Source organism: Strix aluco, chromosome 17, assembly GCF_031877795.1.
Source record: "Strix aluco isolate bStrAlu1 chromosome 17, bStrAlu1.hap1, whole genome shotgun sequence".
Lineage (NCBI taxonomy): Eukaryota > Metazoa > Chordata > Aves > Strigiformes > Strigidae > Strix > Strix aluco.
In genome coordinates, this window is record NC_133947.1 from 16,095,267 (window position 1) to 16,116,184 (window position 20,918).

At 42.4% G+C, this 20,918-nt stretch overlaps 1 protein-coding gene across 1 annotated transcript in view; it reads right to left on the reverse strand.

Moving 5' to 3' along the window:
* UQCC1 (ubiquinol-cytochrome c reductase complex assembly factor 1) overlaps positions 1-16,394 on the reverse strand; it is a 50,405-nt gene extending 34,011 nt beyond the window's left edge. The window contains exons 1-5 of the mRNA XM_074842977.1: positions 16,323-16,394; positions 12,695-12,799; positions 10,990-11,094; positions 6,490-6,597; positions 3,570-3,642 (exon numbers count right to left, since the gene is read on the reverse strand). Of these exons, the coding sequence (XP_074699078.1) occupies positions 3,570-3,642; positions 6,490-6,597; positions 10,990-11,094; positions 12,695-12,799; positions 16,323-16,346 (415 nt within the window). The 5' untranslated portion in view covers positions 16,347-16,394. The remainder of the gene's footprint in view (positions 1-3,569; positions 3,643-6,489; positions 6,598-10,989; positions 11,095-12,694; positions 12,800-16,322) is intronic.
* Between the last annotated feature and the right edge of the window lie 4,524 nt (positions 16,395-20,918).

Sequence of the window (20,918 nt, forward strand, 5' to 3'; positions counted from 1 at the left end):
ACCAGTAATCTTGCTATTCCCTCTACTACTTCTCTGTTCTCCTTTAAAGAAGAAACAGCTGGAGTCCTAAAACATCTCCACCTTCCATATAAGCAGCACAGCACAGACATCTGGGATGTAGGCTCTAAAGCAGAGTTCCCGAAGTTTTGTCCATGAATGATCACAAAACAGAGACAACAGAATGGCAGGTGTAATAAAATGAACTGCAGTATAATACTAGAGAGTGTCAACTAAAACACCTCCTTTATATACTACAGCAGCCTCATCGCTTGCATCTCTATGGTCTATATTTTGGGAACTGCAGTTCTAAGGCATTAATACAGAGAAAGGCAGTAGTTCACAGGGCTCATACTGCATAACAGAAAGTCTCAGAAATTTTGCTAGGTATCAGCAGAAATGCACTGAGGTAGCAAAACAGCCTTAAGGCATGAAACACTATCATTGTCCTAGTCCCCAACACCTTACTATCCACTCTTTACACTCTATGCTAGTTTCCAAAATGCAAGTTTCAACAGATTCTGTAGGATTAAGGGCACCTTTAAGAGTAATTCCCCATATTTTTAGGGTGCCAAATTAATGTTCTCTGTCAGAGAACTACCTGACAAAACCCACATCCCAATCCAAGTTCCATAAGGTCACATTGCAGTTGTTATTCATGCCACAACGTAACCACATCACAAAAGCATGTCCAGAAACACTGAGGAAGGCTCCATGAAGAACTGGTTCTGATCACACAGGGTTAACGAGCCCACAAGTGGTTTTACACATGCATGGATGTACAGTTCCCAAGGCCAGCTCAGTAGGATAACAACTCTCACAAACGGCAGAGAAAAAGCTAATAAGCTCTCCAGAGACCAGAGCTGACTCTATGCAGTTCACTTGGATATCGCAACACCATGCAACTAGAGCCAGAAGTGCTGGGGGCAGCAAAGCATAAATACACCGCTAGGTCTACAGACAGTCAGTATGGACACATACACTACATACAGCTCTAGCTCAGGCAGACCTGGGCCGGGTCCATGTAGCAGCTTTACTACTCTTAGGGTTCCTAAGCAGTGCAATTCATCATGTGGTGGCAGCACCCACATCAGCATAGTCTCAGGCACACCTCTGCTTGCTGCATCAGCAAGGGAAAGAGTTAACGAGTTAGTTGCTTCCTGTTCCTACTAGACCCTAAGGCTGCTCTTCTGGGACTGTGCTGTAGTCCTGGCTTAAGCAATGCCCATCTCTATTTGAAAAAGGAGTAATTCAGAACAGAAGAAAACAGCTCCTGACTGATGTAGTTTGATGAAGACATGGTGAACTGAACTGAAAGTTGGATACCTTGCTTCATGCCATGTTCCCCTCTCTGTGTACTCCTCACCACCTACTTTACGCCACAGCTGTTGTCCATCAGACCGTTCATGTGCCACTTCAATTCACTAACACAGCAAAACAGTAAGTCAGTAAAAAAACCAACCATTTTCTTTCAGTGACCTAAACAGTTCACCAGAGGACATGATAATTGTTGTGTCCACAACACAGGCAGAGGAAGATGGAGAAGAGAGCCTTTTCCCTTTGGCCACTACTTCAAGTCAGCTGCCCATGGAACCACAGCCTAAAGCTTCTTCATTGGCAAAACCGATTTAAAAGGTTCCTGCCCATTCCACACACAGTCTGTTTTAGGGGAACTACTTTTTAAGCATGGATCATGTGTCTGTCAAATTTTAGAGCTAATCCCACAAACAACTGAAACTGTAAGTAGACAGAAGTAACAGAAACTTCTTATATCTGTTTTTATATGAAAGCAATGATTTCTTTGGAACCACAACCATAGACCCCAACACCACAGGTGTTCTTATAACAGCAACAGGTGCATCACACACTCTGTCAATCTCAGCAAAACAAAATATCTTGTTCCTTACCTAACAACAGTCTCAAGTCAATGCAAACATAAGTTTCCCTGGGTGTAAATTCAGAGCTGGACTGGCTACAACTTGTACTATAGAGCAAAAAGACAAAAGGAGCAATGAGCACATTCTGGAGCAAATGGTGAAACTTCAAGGAGAGGCTGCCTGCTGTTTGAGATATGTTTGAAGTGAGGGGGAGCTCTGGGAATTCTCTCTTCAAAACAGTAAGACAATATCAAGAACACAACTGAAGTAATTTTACTCAGTATTGAACCTGAAAATCTGCGCCAGTATCATCTTCACAGACATGTTTTGAAATTCCTTTACAATTTAATCTAGGGCAACATTTATGTATCAACATTTATACAAAATTAACCTGTTAAGCAGAGACAGTGAAACACCAGCTCTCTATTTGAGAGGCCTCTATTCTGACAAACAGAAGAGATCTTATATGACAAAGCCTGAGAGGGCACACAGCTGGGGAGAGGTGTGTGCACAGGAAAAATGAGGTTCTAATTTTTTGATCACTAATGATGAATCCTGCTGCTCACAGAGTTCTCTCACTCCTGCAACTGCTGAAACCACATCACAGTTTTGGAAAACCTCCTGAAAACCACTGGAAAATCTTGCAGCAGCAACATGATGTACCAAACCACACTCAATAAGCTCTGCACTAGATGAACACACGAAGATGTCCCTTCAGCTGATCTCTCAAGAGGCAGCAGCAGCAGCCCCAGCCTGTGCTGGTGCACTGTAAAGTCCTAAGAAAGCATTTGGAAGCTCAGGAATTCAGGTGACAGGCCAGATCCAGGCAACGAGTTTACTACCAGCTAAATCACACTGACATAGGAAATAATCCACATAAGAATAAAATATTACTGAAGTTTATGTAAGTCTCAAGAACACATCTTCACCATTCACCAGCCAGATTAGATACTACTAAAGCAGCAACAGATTTTTTAGCTAATAGCTAAAAAACTGTGTGCCACATGGAAAAGCCATCCCATTTCAAGCCAATATTATTCCTATATACTTGAAGGAGGGACTTGTGTCTCTGTTCTAGTTGTACTTTCTACCCAGTCAAGAGATGTGTCCTTGTTTAATGAGGTTGTGGTCAGTAAAATGTAGAAAGTCTCTAAGTTCTAACCAAACCTTCCCCAGCCATAAGGAAGAGAGACAGGTAGGACCCTGTGATCAAGCTAACCCTGTATTGAAAAAAAAGTCGTGCATCAGTGGATGGGGATGGTTCTCATATCTGCATCCCAGTTATACTGGACTTTCTCACAAGTGGACATGAGACAGAGTTGAACAGAGACCATGTGACCACAGTAAAAAGGGAAGAGATATCTGGATCCTTACATTACACCACCCCTGGTAATAAAAAAGGCAATACCCTCCAAAGTCCAGGGCATTCTGGGTTTTACCTATCCCACCCTTGCTCTTGTTCTCCATTGCAGTGGGCAAAATGTAACAATCCCAGACTCCAGAGTCTGTACTTGAACCCTTGCCACTTGAGAGCATAAGGGAACACTGTAGTACAGTCAGCTTCTAGTTAACCACATGCTATTAGGGTCTGAAAAGTCTTTTTGCTGTCATATTTATTGGTATAATTATATCTAATGAAGTTTCATCAGAGGTTCTCTCACCAAGGCAGTAGTCCAAATACCATCAAGTACTTACTGTTAAAAAATTCCTCATAGTCAGTTTTCTCCACACAGCATGTGTACATGCGCAAAGCTGCTACCTTAATTTTCTAAAGAAAAAGAAAAGACAATACTTAAAATATTCATCATGAGAGCTAGTGAACACTACTGTTTTTATAAAATACATACACTATCCTTTTCTGAAAAGACTACTTCTGAGAATCACAATCACTTGAGATTTTCAGGAGCACATTAAACTATTGTATATCCCAGGAATGACACAAGTATAATCAATCTTGCCCTGAGGGTAAAAAATTATTAAATGGCTTCTTGAACACCCTTCCAAATCTAGTTTAATACAATACCATCATTACAGAAAAACAAATGAAATGGCTTTCCTTCCAGAGACTCCAAAGATGCCAATTCACAATTCCCGATTTCCTCCAATAACTTTAATTGATGTATACCACTCACAGTGTTTTGCATAATCTAAGTTTTAAATATTAAAGAATTGACATACCAGACATGTCCTAAAACTATCTTTTTTCCTACAAAACCAAAAATTGACCAACTAAGTTTCACAAGTGAGAAAGGAATCCCAAATGATGAATGACATGAAGCATACTTAGGTGCTTTGGCACTTCTAATTTTGTTCTTGGCCTGTCACTGTACCAGAAACACCTCCAGTGCATCATTTATAACAAAAATACATGTGCTGAAGCTTCAAAAAGCACGATAACTGACAGCGAAGACCTTAAAGAGAAGAGCTGCCAGCCATTCCTGTTTACCGACATCAAGGGGAGACAATACATTTTAAAACTCCAGAGCCCACTCCCCTACCTAAGCCAGGAAGCAGCACTGGGTTTGGATTGTGGTTTTTTGGTTTTTTTTCTTTTTTTTCTTTTTATTTTCAGGGACATATACTAAGGATCATCTCAGTGCTCCCTATACTACAGAGATAAGCACTATGCCTATCAAATGGCACTTCAAATTACCAAAGTAATTATTTGTGTCTCCTCCAACCAAAAGAAAAATAATGACGTTGTAACTGATCTCCTGCTGTGGAAACACAGGCACCATTATTTTTCTTATTCAATAACCTCAGGCTTCTGTCAAAAATCAAGTATACATCTAAACTTCTTGCAGCAAAATAATTTACACTACTTACTGGAGTTCTGAAGGTTTCTTTTTTAAAGGAAACGCTGCCTGGCCTGGGAGTAGAGATCTCCCCAGTGAAAGCCACTGCCCCAGACCAGGCATTACTAGACATTAAAAACATATTGTAAAGAACAGTCCCTGCAATCCAGCCCTTAAATAAGGCAGGTAACACAGGAGAAATTGGTGAAATTTAATCATGGAAGTTTTAGGGTGTAGAAGAGGTGTGGGGGAAGGGAAAGGAATATGGAAAAAAGAAGAAATATTAAGAAACTTCCCTAAGATCTCATAGAGAGCACTGGCAAGGCCAAAAATGAACTCAGGTCTCTTGGGCCTTAACCACAAAATAACTCTCTCCAAACCCAGGTTCCCTAGCCAAAAGCAGGCAGTAAAGAGCACCAATTAAGGAGAACTCTGAATCAACACTTAGAGCTAACAAGAATCTTTATTACAACAATATGTACACAAGCACATGGGAGAGAAACTACTCTTGCATGAGGTTTAGCATCACCTGATTAAAAGCAACTGATTCTAACCAAAATACCTAACCCCCTTAAGTGTCAGTGGTTGTATTTTATTTCGGAGGAGTGAGATGCAATCAGTAGCAGTTTCAGATCAGTCTTGGAGGAGGTCCACTCCGCCCTGCAGATACTCAAAGCACCTTCTAGGTTTTTAATTCCTGCACACTTGGGCTCAGCCCTTCCTTTAAGATGCCTTTTCCTCTCACTCCTTTATACTGTGTCCTAGTTCAGAGAAAAAAAATTATGAATTTCATCCCTTTTTCCTTCTGCATAAGGAACTGAAAGTGTCTCTTACAGAACTGCTCTCATTTAGTCAATTTAAAAACACAAAAGGACCTATCTGTGACTCTGCCCCAGTTACCTACTACCAAAGAGCAACTCCAACAGCAATCGTAACATATCTCACTACCCTCTGCTTGGGAGACCCCCCTGTCACAGAAATACAGAACACTGAAAGAGGTTCAGAGAAGGGCAACAAAAATCAAAACATGAAAGAGCCTCAATAACAGAAACAAGTTAGACTAAGTCTCCTCAGTCCAGAAAAAGACTAAGATATTATGGAATATATGAGTTTATAAAATCATCAGTGGAAGGGAAAGTGTGAACATACACTTCAAGGAAAGAATAATCACCATTATTTTAAGCACAAAATTAAAAGGCACCAACTGAAAACAACTGTACTTCTTCCCCCAGTGTGCATTCAAGCTATGGAACTCCCTGATACTGAATAGTATGGATGCTATGAACGTAAAAGAGTTCAAAGTGCTACTGGACAAATTTATAATAGAAAAATCCAACCATAGATATTACAGAAAAACGCCTAGTTTCATGCAGGAAGTCCTGAAACGGACAACTGTTGTAGGCTGGAGGAGCACACGAGACAAATATCATAATATGCTTTTCCTGTAATTAAATTCTGTCTAGATAACTGCAATTATTAGAGACAGGATGATGGTCTAAGTGGGTGTTTGACTTAGATAGTAAGGCTGTTATTGTGGTCTTTGGTGCACAAATGAAGTGTAAAATAAAATATCTGAAGAAATTCAGGAAGGCTTAAGACTCTACAGACTTATGGCAATGATGGCAATACATAGATCAAGGAAGGTTCAAGCTATGAGTTATTAATCCTCACATAACAAAACAGGAATTTACATGGGTAATAATTAGAACTTTTCCATTAAGTACTGCTCCTATCATAAGAAAAAAAGTGGGTTTTTTTTTTGTTTTTTATAACTCAGAAAGTATCAAACAACTGAAAGAATTCTTAAACAAATGCTTTACCCATCTGCTATACTTCAGTGGTCCTGTGAAACCCATTGCTTCTATTATCCTTGTGAAAGCCCCCACTTTCTCTTCAGACGGCTGCAAGGAATCTTTTGCAGAAAGATGCTGTAAAATTGAAATATCACATATTTAAGTCTTAGCAACTAAATCAGACAAATCATCTCAGAAAAGCTACAAGTTTAAGAGAAAATTATATGTTTTCTGTTTACTTTCTTTGTTCAACAAATCAAATAAATTTGTCTTCTCTGTAAAATATTACACTGTTTTTCCTATGTGACATTCTTCTGTTTATGAATGCAAACACGGCATAACCATTTAGATAAAAGTATCCCACTGGAAGCTCAGACTCAAATAGTTTGTACAGAAACCCGCTGTCCAAAATATGGCTCCCATTCTAGATTCCCATATTCTTTCTAGATATGTGTCTTTACTTGGGCTTAAATCTTTTGCAGATAAAACAAGCAAACAAATCACAGAAAAAGAGTAAATAAAGCTAACTTTTCACATTCCCTCTCTTACTCTCAGAGGCATATCATATTCTAATTATATAAACCAATCAGCTCCATCTTCAAACTAATGAAGCTACATAAACTCACTGTTCTTACTGAAAAGCTCCCCCAGATTGTTATTCCCTTTACAGTTAATCTAAATGGTACTTGCACAAAATCTAGATCAGGGAAGTATTTAGTCCCCAATGATTTGCAGTGCCTGCAAACATGAAGATAAATGTTCCCTTCCAGATTAACTACACACTTTAAACACCATTGGACTGATAAGAAATCTTCGTGGCATTCTGCCTCTAAGCGTTCCGGCAGTAGCAATCAGCCATCAGCAATTACCATTTATACTCCAGCAAATAGGAAATGTGTGTTTCGCAGTTTTTTCGCTGTTTTGCTTTTCCCACACTCCCAACAATTTTTAATGAATTAAGTATGTAATATAAACATTTTGTTATCAAGAAATTACTTTTAACTCATCTAACCAAAATCTAATGCACATGAATCTCCTACATATACTTGAGGAACACAGCTGAGAACCATTATAATCGGAGAAAGTTCCCTGACGAAAGCAATGTTAAATTGCTTTAAGTTGCTGGAATTTTACCTTAAACACTTCCTCCTAAGACATGAACATACTAAGAAAAGAATTTTCCTTGTAGGGAATCAGTTTAGCAACATAAGGACTGCCATACATGGCCAGAACAAACACTTCAACCAGCACACCATCTCCAGTAAGGACCAGTAGCAGACACTTGGACGAGACACAAAAGCAAATAAATATGGCACATCCCCCGCAGTTTCCTGGGGGGTACCTGCCCAGCTTTTGACAGTCATTCCTGCACTACAACATGCATCCACACATTCATTTTTGGCAGCTACAATTGGATGCACCTTCAGCACCCAGCGTTTAACCTCCATAACCCACAGAGTTGTGGTACATGGGTTTCACAGTTTAGTTATGTAAAAAAAATTCCCTTGAGCCTGTTTTAACTCTAACCTTGCCATTTCATTGGATGCTCCCAAATCTCCTATAAGAAGCCACAAATAACCATTTCCTATTTCCTTTTTCAGCATCTTGTATGACTTTTAGAGGGCAATATCATACATATGCCCATCAGTTATCTCTCCTTAGTTTAGAAGGGTCTTAAAATAGCCTCTTCTCATACTGAGAGTTTTTCACATTTCTGATCATTCTGGCTGTATTATCTATAGCTTCCCTAGCACTAGTATAGTAAATTTTGAAATGGCATGAATGATAAATAAATACATATTAAAATACAGATATATATCCTGCAGAAGTTGCTATACTTAATTAAAAACTAACTGTAAAGGTGACAAAAACTGTAGCTTTGAGACATAATCAATCCCTATGTATATCCACACACAAGCTTTAGCATTTGAGATAAAATGCTTTGCACTTGTGTACTACCCATAGATGGCTATTAATGCCTTGAACCTCATGTCTAGTCTTCAGGTAAATAGGAAGAAACATGCTCAGTGACATTTTAATATCTATCAGTCACCTAGTAAGACAGCATAACACTGTCCACGACCTCCTTTAATACTCAGATCCTTGTTTTATATGTAAAACCTGTTCACCAGTTCCCCTATGATCACCCAGAAGTCTTCAAAGGCACCTTCCCACCCTCTGCCACGTGATGGACCCAGTAAGTCTACCAACATATATGTGAATATTTAAATCAATTTTAAGTACTTTCTCTTCAAGATTATCCCATGCAACACTCTTCTTCTCTACACTAAAAATGACACCTAACCTCACATCATAACTCCATAAGCCCCCTCCAGCCAGGCAATGACAGGACATGCTCAATGCAGAACTTGTCTCCCAAAAGCCACTGCTGTACCAAACTCACAAAATCAACTTTCACCTCCTCCAAAGGAATTAAAATCAGAGTAAACCCCTAGAGAATCTAGGCAGATTAATTTTACTACATGCCTCTTATCCACACATGCATTATGAAGTCTACCTCAGTACAGATTTTTCATTATGCAGAAGAAGTTAAGTTAAAAACCAAAGCTATCTCAATTCAACTGTTGTTAGCTCATCATCAAAAGAATGACTGACTGGAAAACAGTCGTCTTCTAAGAAATGCCATGATTCTTGCTTCATTCTTCTGCAAGTCTGCCTGGACTAGCTCAAGAGATGGAGAGAGGATTTAAGCAGTGAGTGTTTGGTTCAACCTATGGATAGAGGTATGCAGTTCATCTGGCCAATGCTAGGAGCACAGCCAAACACAATTAAACAGCCCTATAAGCATATATAAAATCAGATCTAGAGGATCTGATACATATGGAGGAAACTTCAAAAATACATTTTTTAACTCACTCAAAACAAGCTCATCAATACACTGAAAGGGACATAAGCCCACTTCAGGCTGACTTTCTGGCTCAACACCTGAAATTCAGTGCTCAAAGCAAACAATCCTCTTAATTTTGACATCAAATATAAAAATTAAACAATTGGAGTTCACTATTAATTCTAAACCACTTTCCCATAAGGACTGCATAGTCAAGTTCACATTTCAAAGATTAATAAGTACTCCTCTATTCAAAATAATGAGGTTGCAGTCCAAAAACTTACCTCAAACCTTACCTACTGTTGGAAACGGTTTCCTCTCTGGTCATAAATCCTGCCTGGCTTCTTATACTATGGCTGTTTTAACCAGGAAGTTTCCCAATCCATCTTTCAACCTTTGAACCCCTCTCTTAGCCCTTTCCAATACATCAAAAGCAAGTCTCTGACCCATGCCTTGAAGATTTTCACGGCACTGCTGGCTTGTTAAATTTACCATCTTGTCATCTGTCGCTCTCCCAGATCTGCTCTGCAAATGATGCTTGTTCAGGTATAAGAGGGGTGGCTCAGGCAGGCACAGGGACTAGGGGCATGCACCATGTTTGAGAGGCTGGATTAGCTCTCTGGATTCTACTCTTAGCTCTGGCCATGGTAAATTGTGCAAGCCATTTCATATGCTTCAATCTCTTTGTCTGCAAAATGTTTGGTTTACCTCACCAGCTGAAAAACACTGGAAATTTGACTAAAAAAAACCCTCTAGTTAAGATCTAGATGCAAACAGCAGCCAGGGGCTCTCTCCTTCCACACATCTTGTTTTCTTTCATTTTGTCTATCCATGTCAAAATAACCAATTTAAAATACTTCTTAGTATTTACCTCTAACTCTACACCAGCAAAATACAGTTAGGCAGATAGCAAACTGGGATTGTTGCTTTTATACAAGATTTACCCATTAATCCCTAACTTTCTTTTTCCTTCTGTCCTCTTATTTCTCATGCACACACTCCCTTTTGCCATTTTCTTCACGCTATGTTAACAAGAGGAGGATCAGGATATTTATTAGCTGAGAGATGCTGACTCCCTTGGATGAAGTGCTAAACTAATGGAGATGATTCATGGTCCAGAAAACTTCTATTCCAAGACAAAAGACAATAAATACAAGAGGTGCAGAGACCACAAATTAACAAAATACTACAGATGAACAGTAAATAAATTATTAGTCATTATTAGTAGATTGTATGACAATTTTCAGTGCTTAGCAAATAGCAAAACTGTCGTTACACATTACTCACAAGCTAAAGAATCAGGAAACATCTTGTCCCTTCTAATATGTACAGGCAACTTCTGTGTTTCCCTTTTTAAAGGTAAGAAAGGAACACCTGCCCCTCACCCCAATAACTACTCTCCTTAACTTAGGTTCTTTCCTCACTGGAAAGAAGCCCTCAGGCTTATCATTGGAATCTCCACCCCAGATAACCCAACTGTCACTGCACCCCTATGCTAGCTTCATTTCCTGGAAAGGAACAGAGAGCACTTGGCAAATTATTGTTCACGCTATACTAAAACATGTTATATAAAAGTTGAATCGTCTCCTACATGTTTTGAAAAGTGTTGTGTTACCTGTATCTGTACAATCCCTGGCACAATGTACCCTCTGACAATAGAAACATCAAACTCTTCTAACCTGATTTGTATTGTAAAACGATCTGTTTTGCTGTGTAATGGCTCCATTGGCTTGAATCAATCCACCACAGGATTTAGACAGTCGGAGCTGGCCAGCCTTGCGTCTCTGGTAAAAATGGTAAAAGCAAAGAAAAAAATTAAGAGACCATTGACTAGTAAACGCTTAACTTTACACCAATTACCCTTAGTTTGCTTCCAAGTTAATTACAGTTCAGTCTAATGCTGAAAAACTTTATATTACAAAAAGCACAAATTTATTATCATAACTGTTACAAACAAAATGGTTGTCCATGCTTAATGCTCCTCACCACACATTTTCTAGCATACTCTAAATGTACTGATGGAATGGACTGGCAGAACACTCCACTCAAAAACCACAGGCTACATGCTTTGATTTTCTCACACGCTACTTCTAATTATGGGGTTTGCCTCTTAATAAAGAATAATTCTTTTTCCTGGCCTTGCAGAGAAAGAGAGTTTATGCTTTTTTTAATCTATAACTGTCCATTCAATTGTCTTTGTGGCCAGGACTTGAGAAAAACAAATTACAGGGTAAAAGCTAGCACTACAACCACTATAACTTCACAGCATGTGTTTTGTACTAGAGACCTAATGCTCAATAAAGAAAACTATCAAGTAGGAGTAAGTGGGATCTCCAGGTAAGAAGATGCACACTGAACTGAACAGCAAGCATAGCCTCCCAGCACACCCAGATTAGCAGTAAGCTGTTTATGAATAAATTCAGACAAAGTAACTATGCTGGTTTGTTCAGAGTAGTCAGCCCCAGAAGTCTACTGAATCTACTGGTGGCTCAGAGTAAGCCCCAGCTTTATCAATCAACTTCACAACTGCTCATTTCCCTCTCTACTTCCAACATTGTATGTTACTTGATATGGACTAGTGCTTTAATAGTATGGTTGTGTCACAAAACCATGGGCAATTTTCCAAGGCCTGGAAGGTCTTATCTGAGAAAAGATATCCAAGCCAAAGAGCTTACAGGTAAGTTTCCAATTCTGTAAGTCATGGCTCTATCATACAATTTCTAATATATAAGAGGACAAAGAAGAGGCTTAATCTCCTCCCATTTCACTGTACATGAGAAGGAAACACCAAGATATACTCTAATTCTGTTCAGATAGCCTGCATCTACCCATTTTCTACATGTTTTTCACTTCTATTATTAACTGCTATTACATGATGTTCTAGTTAATTTACAATGTATAGACACAATCTGACACTATGCATGCTATTACAGAACTGGAAGCAAAACTGCAAAGCAGTGCTTTCCACTGAAACAACACTACTTAATGTTATGCTGTGCTAGATAAACATACCATCAGTACAACAAAGTCCAAGGTTACTGTACAGTGGAGACATTATAAAGTGTTGGAAATTACATGCAGTTGGGACTAGCTGCTTTGAAAACATGACACCTACATTTGGACTTCTGCATTTAATCTACTCATGACAGATCATCTGGATCCCTGAAAAGACTGCATAGCTGGCATGAAGATAACTGTGTAATAAAGAGTGGGAGCTCACCCTTTTAGCAGCAGAAAGCTTTTAAGTTGCCTTCATATTTCAGCAATACACAGGCAGTGAAGACATCACGTTTGGAAGCCTCTTTATTTAAAAAACATTACTTTTTCTTACTAATTTAAGCTTATCCCATTTTTTACACACTTTAACATACTCTGATATCCTACCTGGAAAATACCATAGAGCACCCATCTACACTGGCCTTGGACTGGAGTTGTCTGTAATAATCCACTGCATGCGGTTATCCATTGAGGTACTCCAGTTTGGCAGCTCTGGAACAGAGAGACTAGCAATGAAGGACCCTAATACTCAGAAACAGTTTAACTCTCCTCCTGCTTCCACAGGTTTTATTAATTTATACAGCAATCCTCAGATTAAAGCCCCGACTTGCACTTGACAGAAGTATAAATTTTGATTTTAAAAACAATCTTGCCTTCCAGTAGAAGCATGCAACCCAAGTTTGATGGCAGAAACAGATCAGTCAAAGGAAATGGTGGGCTGTCTACATCATAAAACCACACATTTTTTAGATCTATACAATAAATTCAAATCCTTAAGAAGCATTCTTCATTTTACTGAGTGATCCCTAAAAAGCCCTCATCCAACTCTCTCAGCTTTTATGGATCTTTGTCTTACTCAGGCACAGCTAAGAATTTTAGTATTTCAAAAGCTTATATTGTCCCCATAAATTTCAGTGAAGATATTTTCTGTAATGAAAATGTCAGGTAATATGGAAAAGAGGTGGGGTTTTCTTTGCGTGCACTTTCTTTGCACTTTTCATTTCCTGCAATATTCAAGTTAGTACAATATTTGCCTCCTTCATACATGTTCTATATTAATACTGGAAATAACATGTTTATTATTCAAATGGATATGCTTTTTTCTAATAAAAATAGCTTCATTTTCAATTGGCCACAATGATCATTAAGAGATCGAAGCATCCAACATGAGGAGAGCTTTAGCTTTGAGAAAAGAGACTCCAGGGAAATCTTATCAATTTGTATAAATACCTGATGGGGTGGGCAGTCAAACTCTTCTTTGTGGTGCCCAGGGGAAGGACAACTATGAGACTAGCAGATCTGCCCCAAGGTTAGGAGGAACAGACACAAAACCAACTTCCCTGTAGCCGCCAGTTGCTGCTGTTCCTCAGGTGCAGTGTGCAGCCTCCTCAGGCTGTCCCTCCTCAACTCCTCAGAGCTGGAGGGAATTGGTTTGGGTTTTTAAAAACTGCAAGGGGAGAGGTGCACTACCATGACAAGTGTGACTAGTGTTCACTACTACTATAGCTTCCCACTTCTACTCTAGTGATACTACTTAGTTTCTGCTCTTTCTCTATAACATCATTACCCAGCAAGTAATATTATGAAAATGATACGTTTCTACCCAAAAAGACATTTCAGCTGAGTACCACAAAGTACTTCTTGAGGTAATCCAATGCTCTGCCATAAACAGTTTAAAAAACACTTAAGTGAGAAAGAAAATTCACCATTTTTTACAAGTAATTACTACAAGATTCCAAGGCATCCAACTTTTTTTTTTTGAGGTTTTTTCTTTATAAGAAGGAAAACATGCCTTAAGTTGTGATATGTCTTAGAGCTGGAGTTTATAGCTGTTGAAAAGCACTACTGCAACAAAACTGGACAGAGACATATGAAAACATAAAATAAGCATACACACTTAGAGGTGAGATGTGATAAACAATCAAGTAATAAAGAAAAAGACAACAGCAGAAAGTGGCAGAGCAACAGAAAGGGAACACCAAGAGCTAAGGAATTTTCCCTAAGCCAGCATCACTGTTTGCAGATCATAACCTTCCTTTCAAACTACAAGTGCTTCTTTTACTTCTCCATTTGCCTGAAAGAAAATGTACAAAGCATAAACTGAACAGTATTACTCAGGAATAGCCTGCAGACAGGGCAAGCACCTCCTGTGGCTAGCTGCCTTGTCAAGATACAGGTGAAAGAATATCACTGTGGTCTTCTAAATCCTCCTGGCAACCATTAGGTAAGCCTTAGGTAGCAGACAACTATTCCTCAGGATGTCTTCTTAGGTGAAGAACAGCTTTATCATAATGGCAGTATTAACTAGTGGAGCTGAAATGTACGGACAATAATCAGGGCAGTATCATAAGCTATGAGCTCCTGAGAAGGCTTGAAGACAGAAGAAAAAAAACATTTTCCTTATTTCCAGTACAGAGAAGACACACTGAAAGTTTGAAGGCAACTATTAAATTCTAAGGCAAAAGCAGATGCTGGGAGACGCCAAGGATCAGCAAAGCTTGATCTGAAGCATATTGACTGTCAGAAGTCCCCTGCCTCCCAACCGTGTACTCCCACCACTGGCTGCAGCTCATGTGCTTCTCTGATTACAAGGTCAGGTACTTCAGGTCACAAAAAAGGCAAACGGCTACACCTCCTCCACTCCAAAAAGAAATTTTCCTGGCCAGGCTGAAAAGTCAAATCAGCTTACTTTGCCAGCTGGCAAAGGAGTTGTGCAGAAACAGGTAAGCCTAGGAGACAAGTCCTTCGCCTTCTGCAGCAGGTTTTCATTGCAAACCACACCCTGGGGTACAGCTCCACGGACAGCTGAACCCACCTGGTGACTTACTGCTTCTCTGTCACTCGCCCTGCTCCCCTCCTCCCTTTTTGCTAGTGATTGCCTCTTTAACACATTAAAACTGCAGGAAACTTTTTATGTTGCCACAGTTCTGCTGTTCCAGCATTTAGAGCATAGGAGCCAAGAAAAGTGCTGGAGGAGGCAATGGCAGGCAACAGTGCGAAGACATGAGCGAGGTGTGGGAATGGGAGGAGAAGCAGGAACTCCAGCTCACTGCAGTTCAGCTGCTCTCGGGCAGGTTTGCTCAGTTGCTTTCAGCTTGAGAGCTGAAAGGACAGGGCTCACCATGCTTGTAAAAGCCACACCCTGAGACATCAGTTCCAAGAACTTAGTGGATTAATTTCGTAAGTGGTTATTGCCCTCTGACTAAAGGTCTTTCATGTTCTTGACAAATATGTCTCCACCATGCAGCGCTGGCCATCCATGCATTTGTGGTGTGACAGAATATCTGACCCAGGCACAAACTTCCTTTTTTTAGGTTATCTGGTAAAAAGTGCTCTGCTCCAAAGAAAGGCTAGTAGAAAGAAGAAAAAAAAAAAAAAACACACAAATGCATGAGACAGAAGAAAGGAGTTGCATGTTTAGTAACTCTCATTCACAGGAACCCAATCTCTTCCACTTAACACAGAAACTGGAATTTTTATATTACTCTTGCTATCAAACACCTCTAAAGTGATAAGGGAACCTCTAAAAATGGCAGTCCTCATCCCACAGGACACATACCCTGTGCCCAAAGCAACAAGCACCAGCCTGAAAAAATGATTTCTCAAGCCCCAAGCAGGAGCACTAAGCCCTTGCAGAATTCTTATGTAAATACAAACTCTGAAGGAAAAGCTCGACCGGCTCCTTCACCTGAGAGGGGCCGGGGGAGGGGACCACGGGGAGGCGGGAACAGTCCCGGGTGCCGCAACCCCCCGCAGACACCCCCACGGCTTCACAAACGCCGCCGAGCAGCCTCTTCCTCACACCCGCTGTCTGGGGAGAGGCCGCGCCGCAGACAAGCCGCGCACAGGGCAGCCCGCCGGGACCGCGGGGACAGCCCTGGCACCACAGCGGCAGCGGCGCCGTTCCCGGCCGCGCACGCCGCTCGTTTCCTCGGCGTCGCGTCGCGCCGCCCCAGAGGCGGAGAAGGCGGCCCCGGGGCGGAGAAGGTGGAACCCGGCCGCCGCCGCCACTCACCGCGGCTCGCGCCAGCGCCGCCATGGATCCTCGGCGCCGCTTCCGGCCGCGCGGCCAGCCCGGCCCCGCCCCTTCCGGCCCGGCGCTTGCGCATGCGCGCGGTGGGCGGGGCGCGCGGCCGGCGGGCTGTGCCGCGGCGGGGCGCGGAGGGGCGCGGGCCTGGGCCGGGCTGCGCTGTGGGAGGCGGGAAGGTGGTGAATCGGTGCTGCCCGTCATCGTCCGTCCCCTCCTCTGGAAGGCCCACCTGTAAGGCGCGTGGTGGCTGCGCTTTCGCTCCGAGCAGCCTGAAAGCAGCGATGGTTTCCTCTGGCTGAGGTTGAGCCAACCTCATTGGATCGGTGGCCAACGTCAACGGGATGAGCTTCAACAAGGCCGAGTGCCAGGTCCTGCACTTGGGCCACAACAGCCCCCTGCGTGGCTACAGGCTTGGGGAGGTGTGGCTGGAGCTGTCTGGAAGAGAAGGATCTGGGGGTTCTCACTGACAAGCAGCTGACCATGAGCCAGCAGTGTGCCCAGGTGGCCAAGAAAGCCAACGGCATCCTGGCTTGGATTAGAAATAGTGTGACCAGCAGAAGCAGGGAGGTGACAGTCCCCCTGTGCTCTGCACTGGTGAGGCCACACCTGGAGGGTTGTGTCCAGTTTTGGGCACCTCAATATGAGAGAGATCTCGAGGTGCTGGAGCGAGGGCAGAGGAGGGCAACGAGCTGGGGAAGGGCCTGGAGAATAAATCCTGTGAGGAGAGATTGAAGGAGCTGGGACTGTTCAGTGTGAGGAGGAGAAGGTGAGGGGAGACCTCATCACTCTCTACAGCTTCCTGAAAGGACGTTGTAGAGAGGTTGGTGCTGGTCTCTTCTCACAGGTGATTAGTGACAGAACAAGAGGGAACGGCTTTAACCTGCAACAGGGGAGGTTCAGGCTGGACATGAGGAAAAAATGTTTCCCAGCAAGAGTGGTCAGAGAGTGGAATAGGCTGCCCAGGGAGGGGGTGGAGTCACCATCCCTGGGTGTGTTTAAGGGTCGTTTGGATGAGCTGTGGGGGGATGTGGGGTAGGGGAGAACTTTGTAGAGTCGGGCTGAGGGTTGGACTCGATGATCCCGAGGGGCTTTTCCAACCTGAATGATTCTGTGATTCTGAGCTGGCCCTTCCTGCGGCCCCAAGCAGCAGCAGGCAGCATCTGTGTGAGCCTGCACAGGTGCCAGCACAGTGGTGGTCCCAGGAGAACATGGCAGAGCCCCTCATGCCAGTGTCCACACAGGCCCTGGAGCCAGCACCTTGCTGCCAGGAGCGATCCCACCTGTCCCTGGTGCGTATTCCCTGCTCCTTGCTTCTGCTGGCACCGGCTTTCACGAGGCCGCAGAGTGAACCCGAGCAGCAACCCAATGGGTTGAAAAGAGCTGGCTTGTTTTGTCAGGTTAGTCTTAAGCTGGATCACATCTGCATCACCTCACAAATGTTAGTCCTGGTACATGGGAGGCTGGTGCAGATGTGAGCAAGAGCAGCTGGGGAAGAGAGCGAGGCTGCTTGTTTCAGCAGCAGTGCTGGCTTAAAGGGCTTGGGGAACTATAATATTCTACTACTCTCTTTCCCAGCATATTTACTGGGATGTCAGCTTCTCAAGAGGGCAGTAGCAGCTGCTTTAATGACCCTGAAACTCCACAGTAGTCCTTAGAAATCTTTCATATGTTCTTAAATGTCAGGCCTCAGGGGGCCAATGGAATCACCTGCTTGGCCTTCCTTTCCACAGGCATCCCAGATCCCTGTGCCTGCAGTCGATCTTTTCCAAGATGTTCTGACTCACCACAGCTATCTGCTGAAATAGGTTTAACTGTATCTGACAACAGGGTTAGTGAACAAGGTGTTCTGATGCAGAGCTAGGTGTTGAACAACACAGGGAACTGTAGATCTCTGTCAGGGAAACGCTTCATTTCATTTCATTCTTGTGTCTGAGGCTAATTCTAGGGAGGAAGGTTAAAGCTAGCTCTGCTTCTTTCTATTTGCTTAGCTGTCCTCTGTGTATTAGACTCAAAGCAATATTAAATAATATTGTTAATAGCAAATTTTTTTGTGTGAAGGCAATGGAGGAGAATGTGCTTTCATGAATGTGCTAAAACATGCTGGGGAACATTAACAATGGCCTTAGGTGTGTTGGCAACCAGGTGACTCAACAGGAAAGAAGAATGAGAAAGGATATGATGATATTTATTTATATAATGAATTATGAAATAAGTTTCAGATTATTATAATAATTAATTTATTAAGAACATTCTATTTAAGGGGCATGTCTTCTCTCTTACTTGCAGGCCTGGAAGCTGGCTTCAAGTTTGCCATTCCAAATGGCTGGAGGGAGCAGCTGTTAGAGGGAGGAGATAAGGGGCCACAAATCATGGGCTGAGAGAAAGTAGTCTAGAGGAGTTTAAGTGAAGGAGAAATGGAAAACAAAGAGGGATAGAGGAACTTCCTTCCCTGAATGTGCTAAAATGTGCTGGAGAACAGCAGTGGTTGGGCTGGATGTATGTGTTCGTGGAGAATGAGAGAGGATACTAATCGGGCACCGGTGCATGGAGACAGCAATGAGCACAGACTCAGAGGCCGGGGGAGGGAAAAGGCACAGGAGGGAGAGAGTGAGGAATTGCAGAATCCTCCAAATAGGTGATGTTTGCCATTTTTTAAGTGTGCCCGAGAAGGGATATGGGACTGCTGCATGCTTAAGGCAGAGAAGCAGGGTGCAAAAAGCAAGTGAATGCCAGGTGGAGAGATGACTCTCTGCTATCTACCCACAAAGTCCTCTCTTTAGGACACTGGTGGAGGAGGAAAAGCCTGATGACAGCAGGAATGGTTGCTTTGGGTGGCTGGGGCCGTGCTGTGCAGTCCTACATGCTGTGTCCCTACAAATGTGTGCAGTGATGATCCACACATGTCAGGATGGTGGGAGAGGCCTCCCTTTGCTCCTGCATGTCCGCTTAGATGGAGCTGGCGGGTGAATTAAGGATATAGTTTGACAATACAACTAAGCAGATAAAATTACTAATTGCTGAAAGGAGAGGTCCTGCACTTTGCTGTGGTAGGACTAGCATTGGTGTAATGAATGCTGAGCCAGTGAGCTAGTTGAAGGAGCTAGACCAGCAGAAAATTGTCTTCTGGTTGTGTTTAGTTGGATTTATTTTCTGTGAGCTTAGCTACATGAACCAGCTCTCCTCAGGATCAGAGGAATGCCAGGAATGTGTATCTAGGGACAAGATGGGGAGAGCAGATCAGCTGTTTTGGCAGCAGCCAGCTCTTCGGTCAGCTTAGCTGTATTGTCAAACTGCCATCCTGACTGTGGCTGCTGTCAGCAGTAGTCCTCGTGATGGTAGTGATTCCTTTCCCGCAGGTGATAGAAGGGGTAAGGAGAGAAGTAGTAACAATCACCCTGAAGCCCTGTCCCCAAACAGGCAAGCACAGGCAAAAACCTTTTTCCCCAGGTGGCCATTTTGACACCAGGATGCTTGAACTGCTCTTGATGAGGTCCTGTGCTGGCATTTCCCAGCAGAATCCAGGCAGGCCCCAAATGCCTTCTCAGGCCCTTTTGGGATAGTTCTAGCCTAGATGTGGAGAATGATTAACACTTTCCTGAAGCTGTGCAAGAACAGACACTCTGTTGGGGCCTGCCTTGGGTTCAGTTTGAGTTTCACTTTGGCTCTGTAGAGCATAAGCTTTTCTAGAGCACGCTGGTTCTAGGATAAGGCTGTTGGGGTGGTTGGCAAGGCTTCGTTTTGTCAAGTCAATTACTGTGCAGAACAGCAAGGGAGACATAATTCTAGCCTATTAGTTAAAGCCTATTGTTCAGTCCAGTGAGCATCCAAACACAAAGGGCGAGTGTGAAGCTTATCCAAACTTAAAAAAACTCATGGAGGAAAAATTCCACATCCACCTGTTATCCAGATATGTGAAGACAGGGTAAGAGTCCAAATCCCCTCATTACCAAGAACAGAGATGACAAGGGGCTGTGATTTTTTTAGCCCAAAAGCAGGAGGGAACTGGCAGTGAAGGGCTGCATAGGCATTTCTTCAGTGTTAAAATACTACACCAAAATGAAGTGGATTGACAGAACTGAGCCCTTTGAAACAACTGACAGATCCAAATTGTCTGTAACATTTATTTTTAAAAATTTTGATTTGGTTTAGCACATGCAAACCAGCATAGGAATTTTTATCTTATTCTTACTGCTATTTTGCTCCAGTCTCAGGTGGCTTTCTACTGACTTAACTGTTTTTGAGGACCACAGCCCCATTCAATTACAGGCAGCCTATTTGCAGAGTACGTAAGGAAAGAAGAGTTTCAACAGAAGAGTTAAGTATTATCAGCTGGGAGACTGGGACACCTGATAATGAAACATTCATCGGAACAGAAACTGACTTTCTGATTCAGTGAATTGCTAATTAATGATATAAAGTGCCACAAGAATGGAAGAGAGGCAGAGGCCTCTCTAACATAATTGCAATGACCACCCTCAGCGTGAAAAATTCTTATTAATATCCCTTAATCAAGGCAAAGCTTGAAGATTGATAGTATTGCGCAGACATACCTCAGCTTATGTCACCAGCTGCTCTCCATCG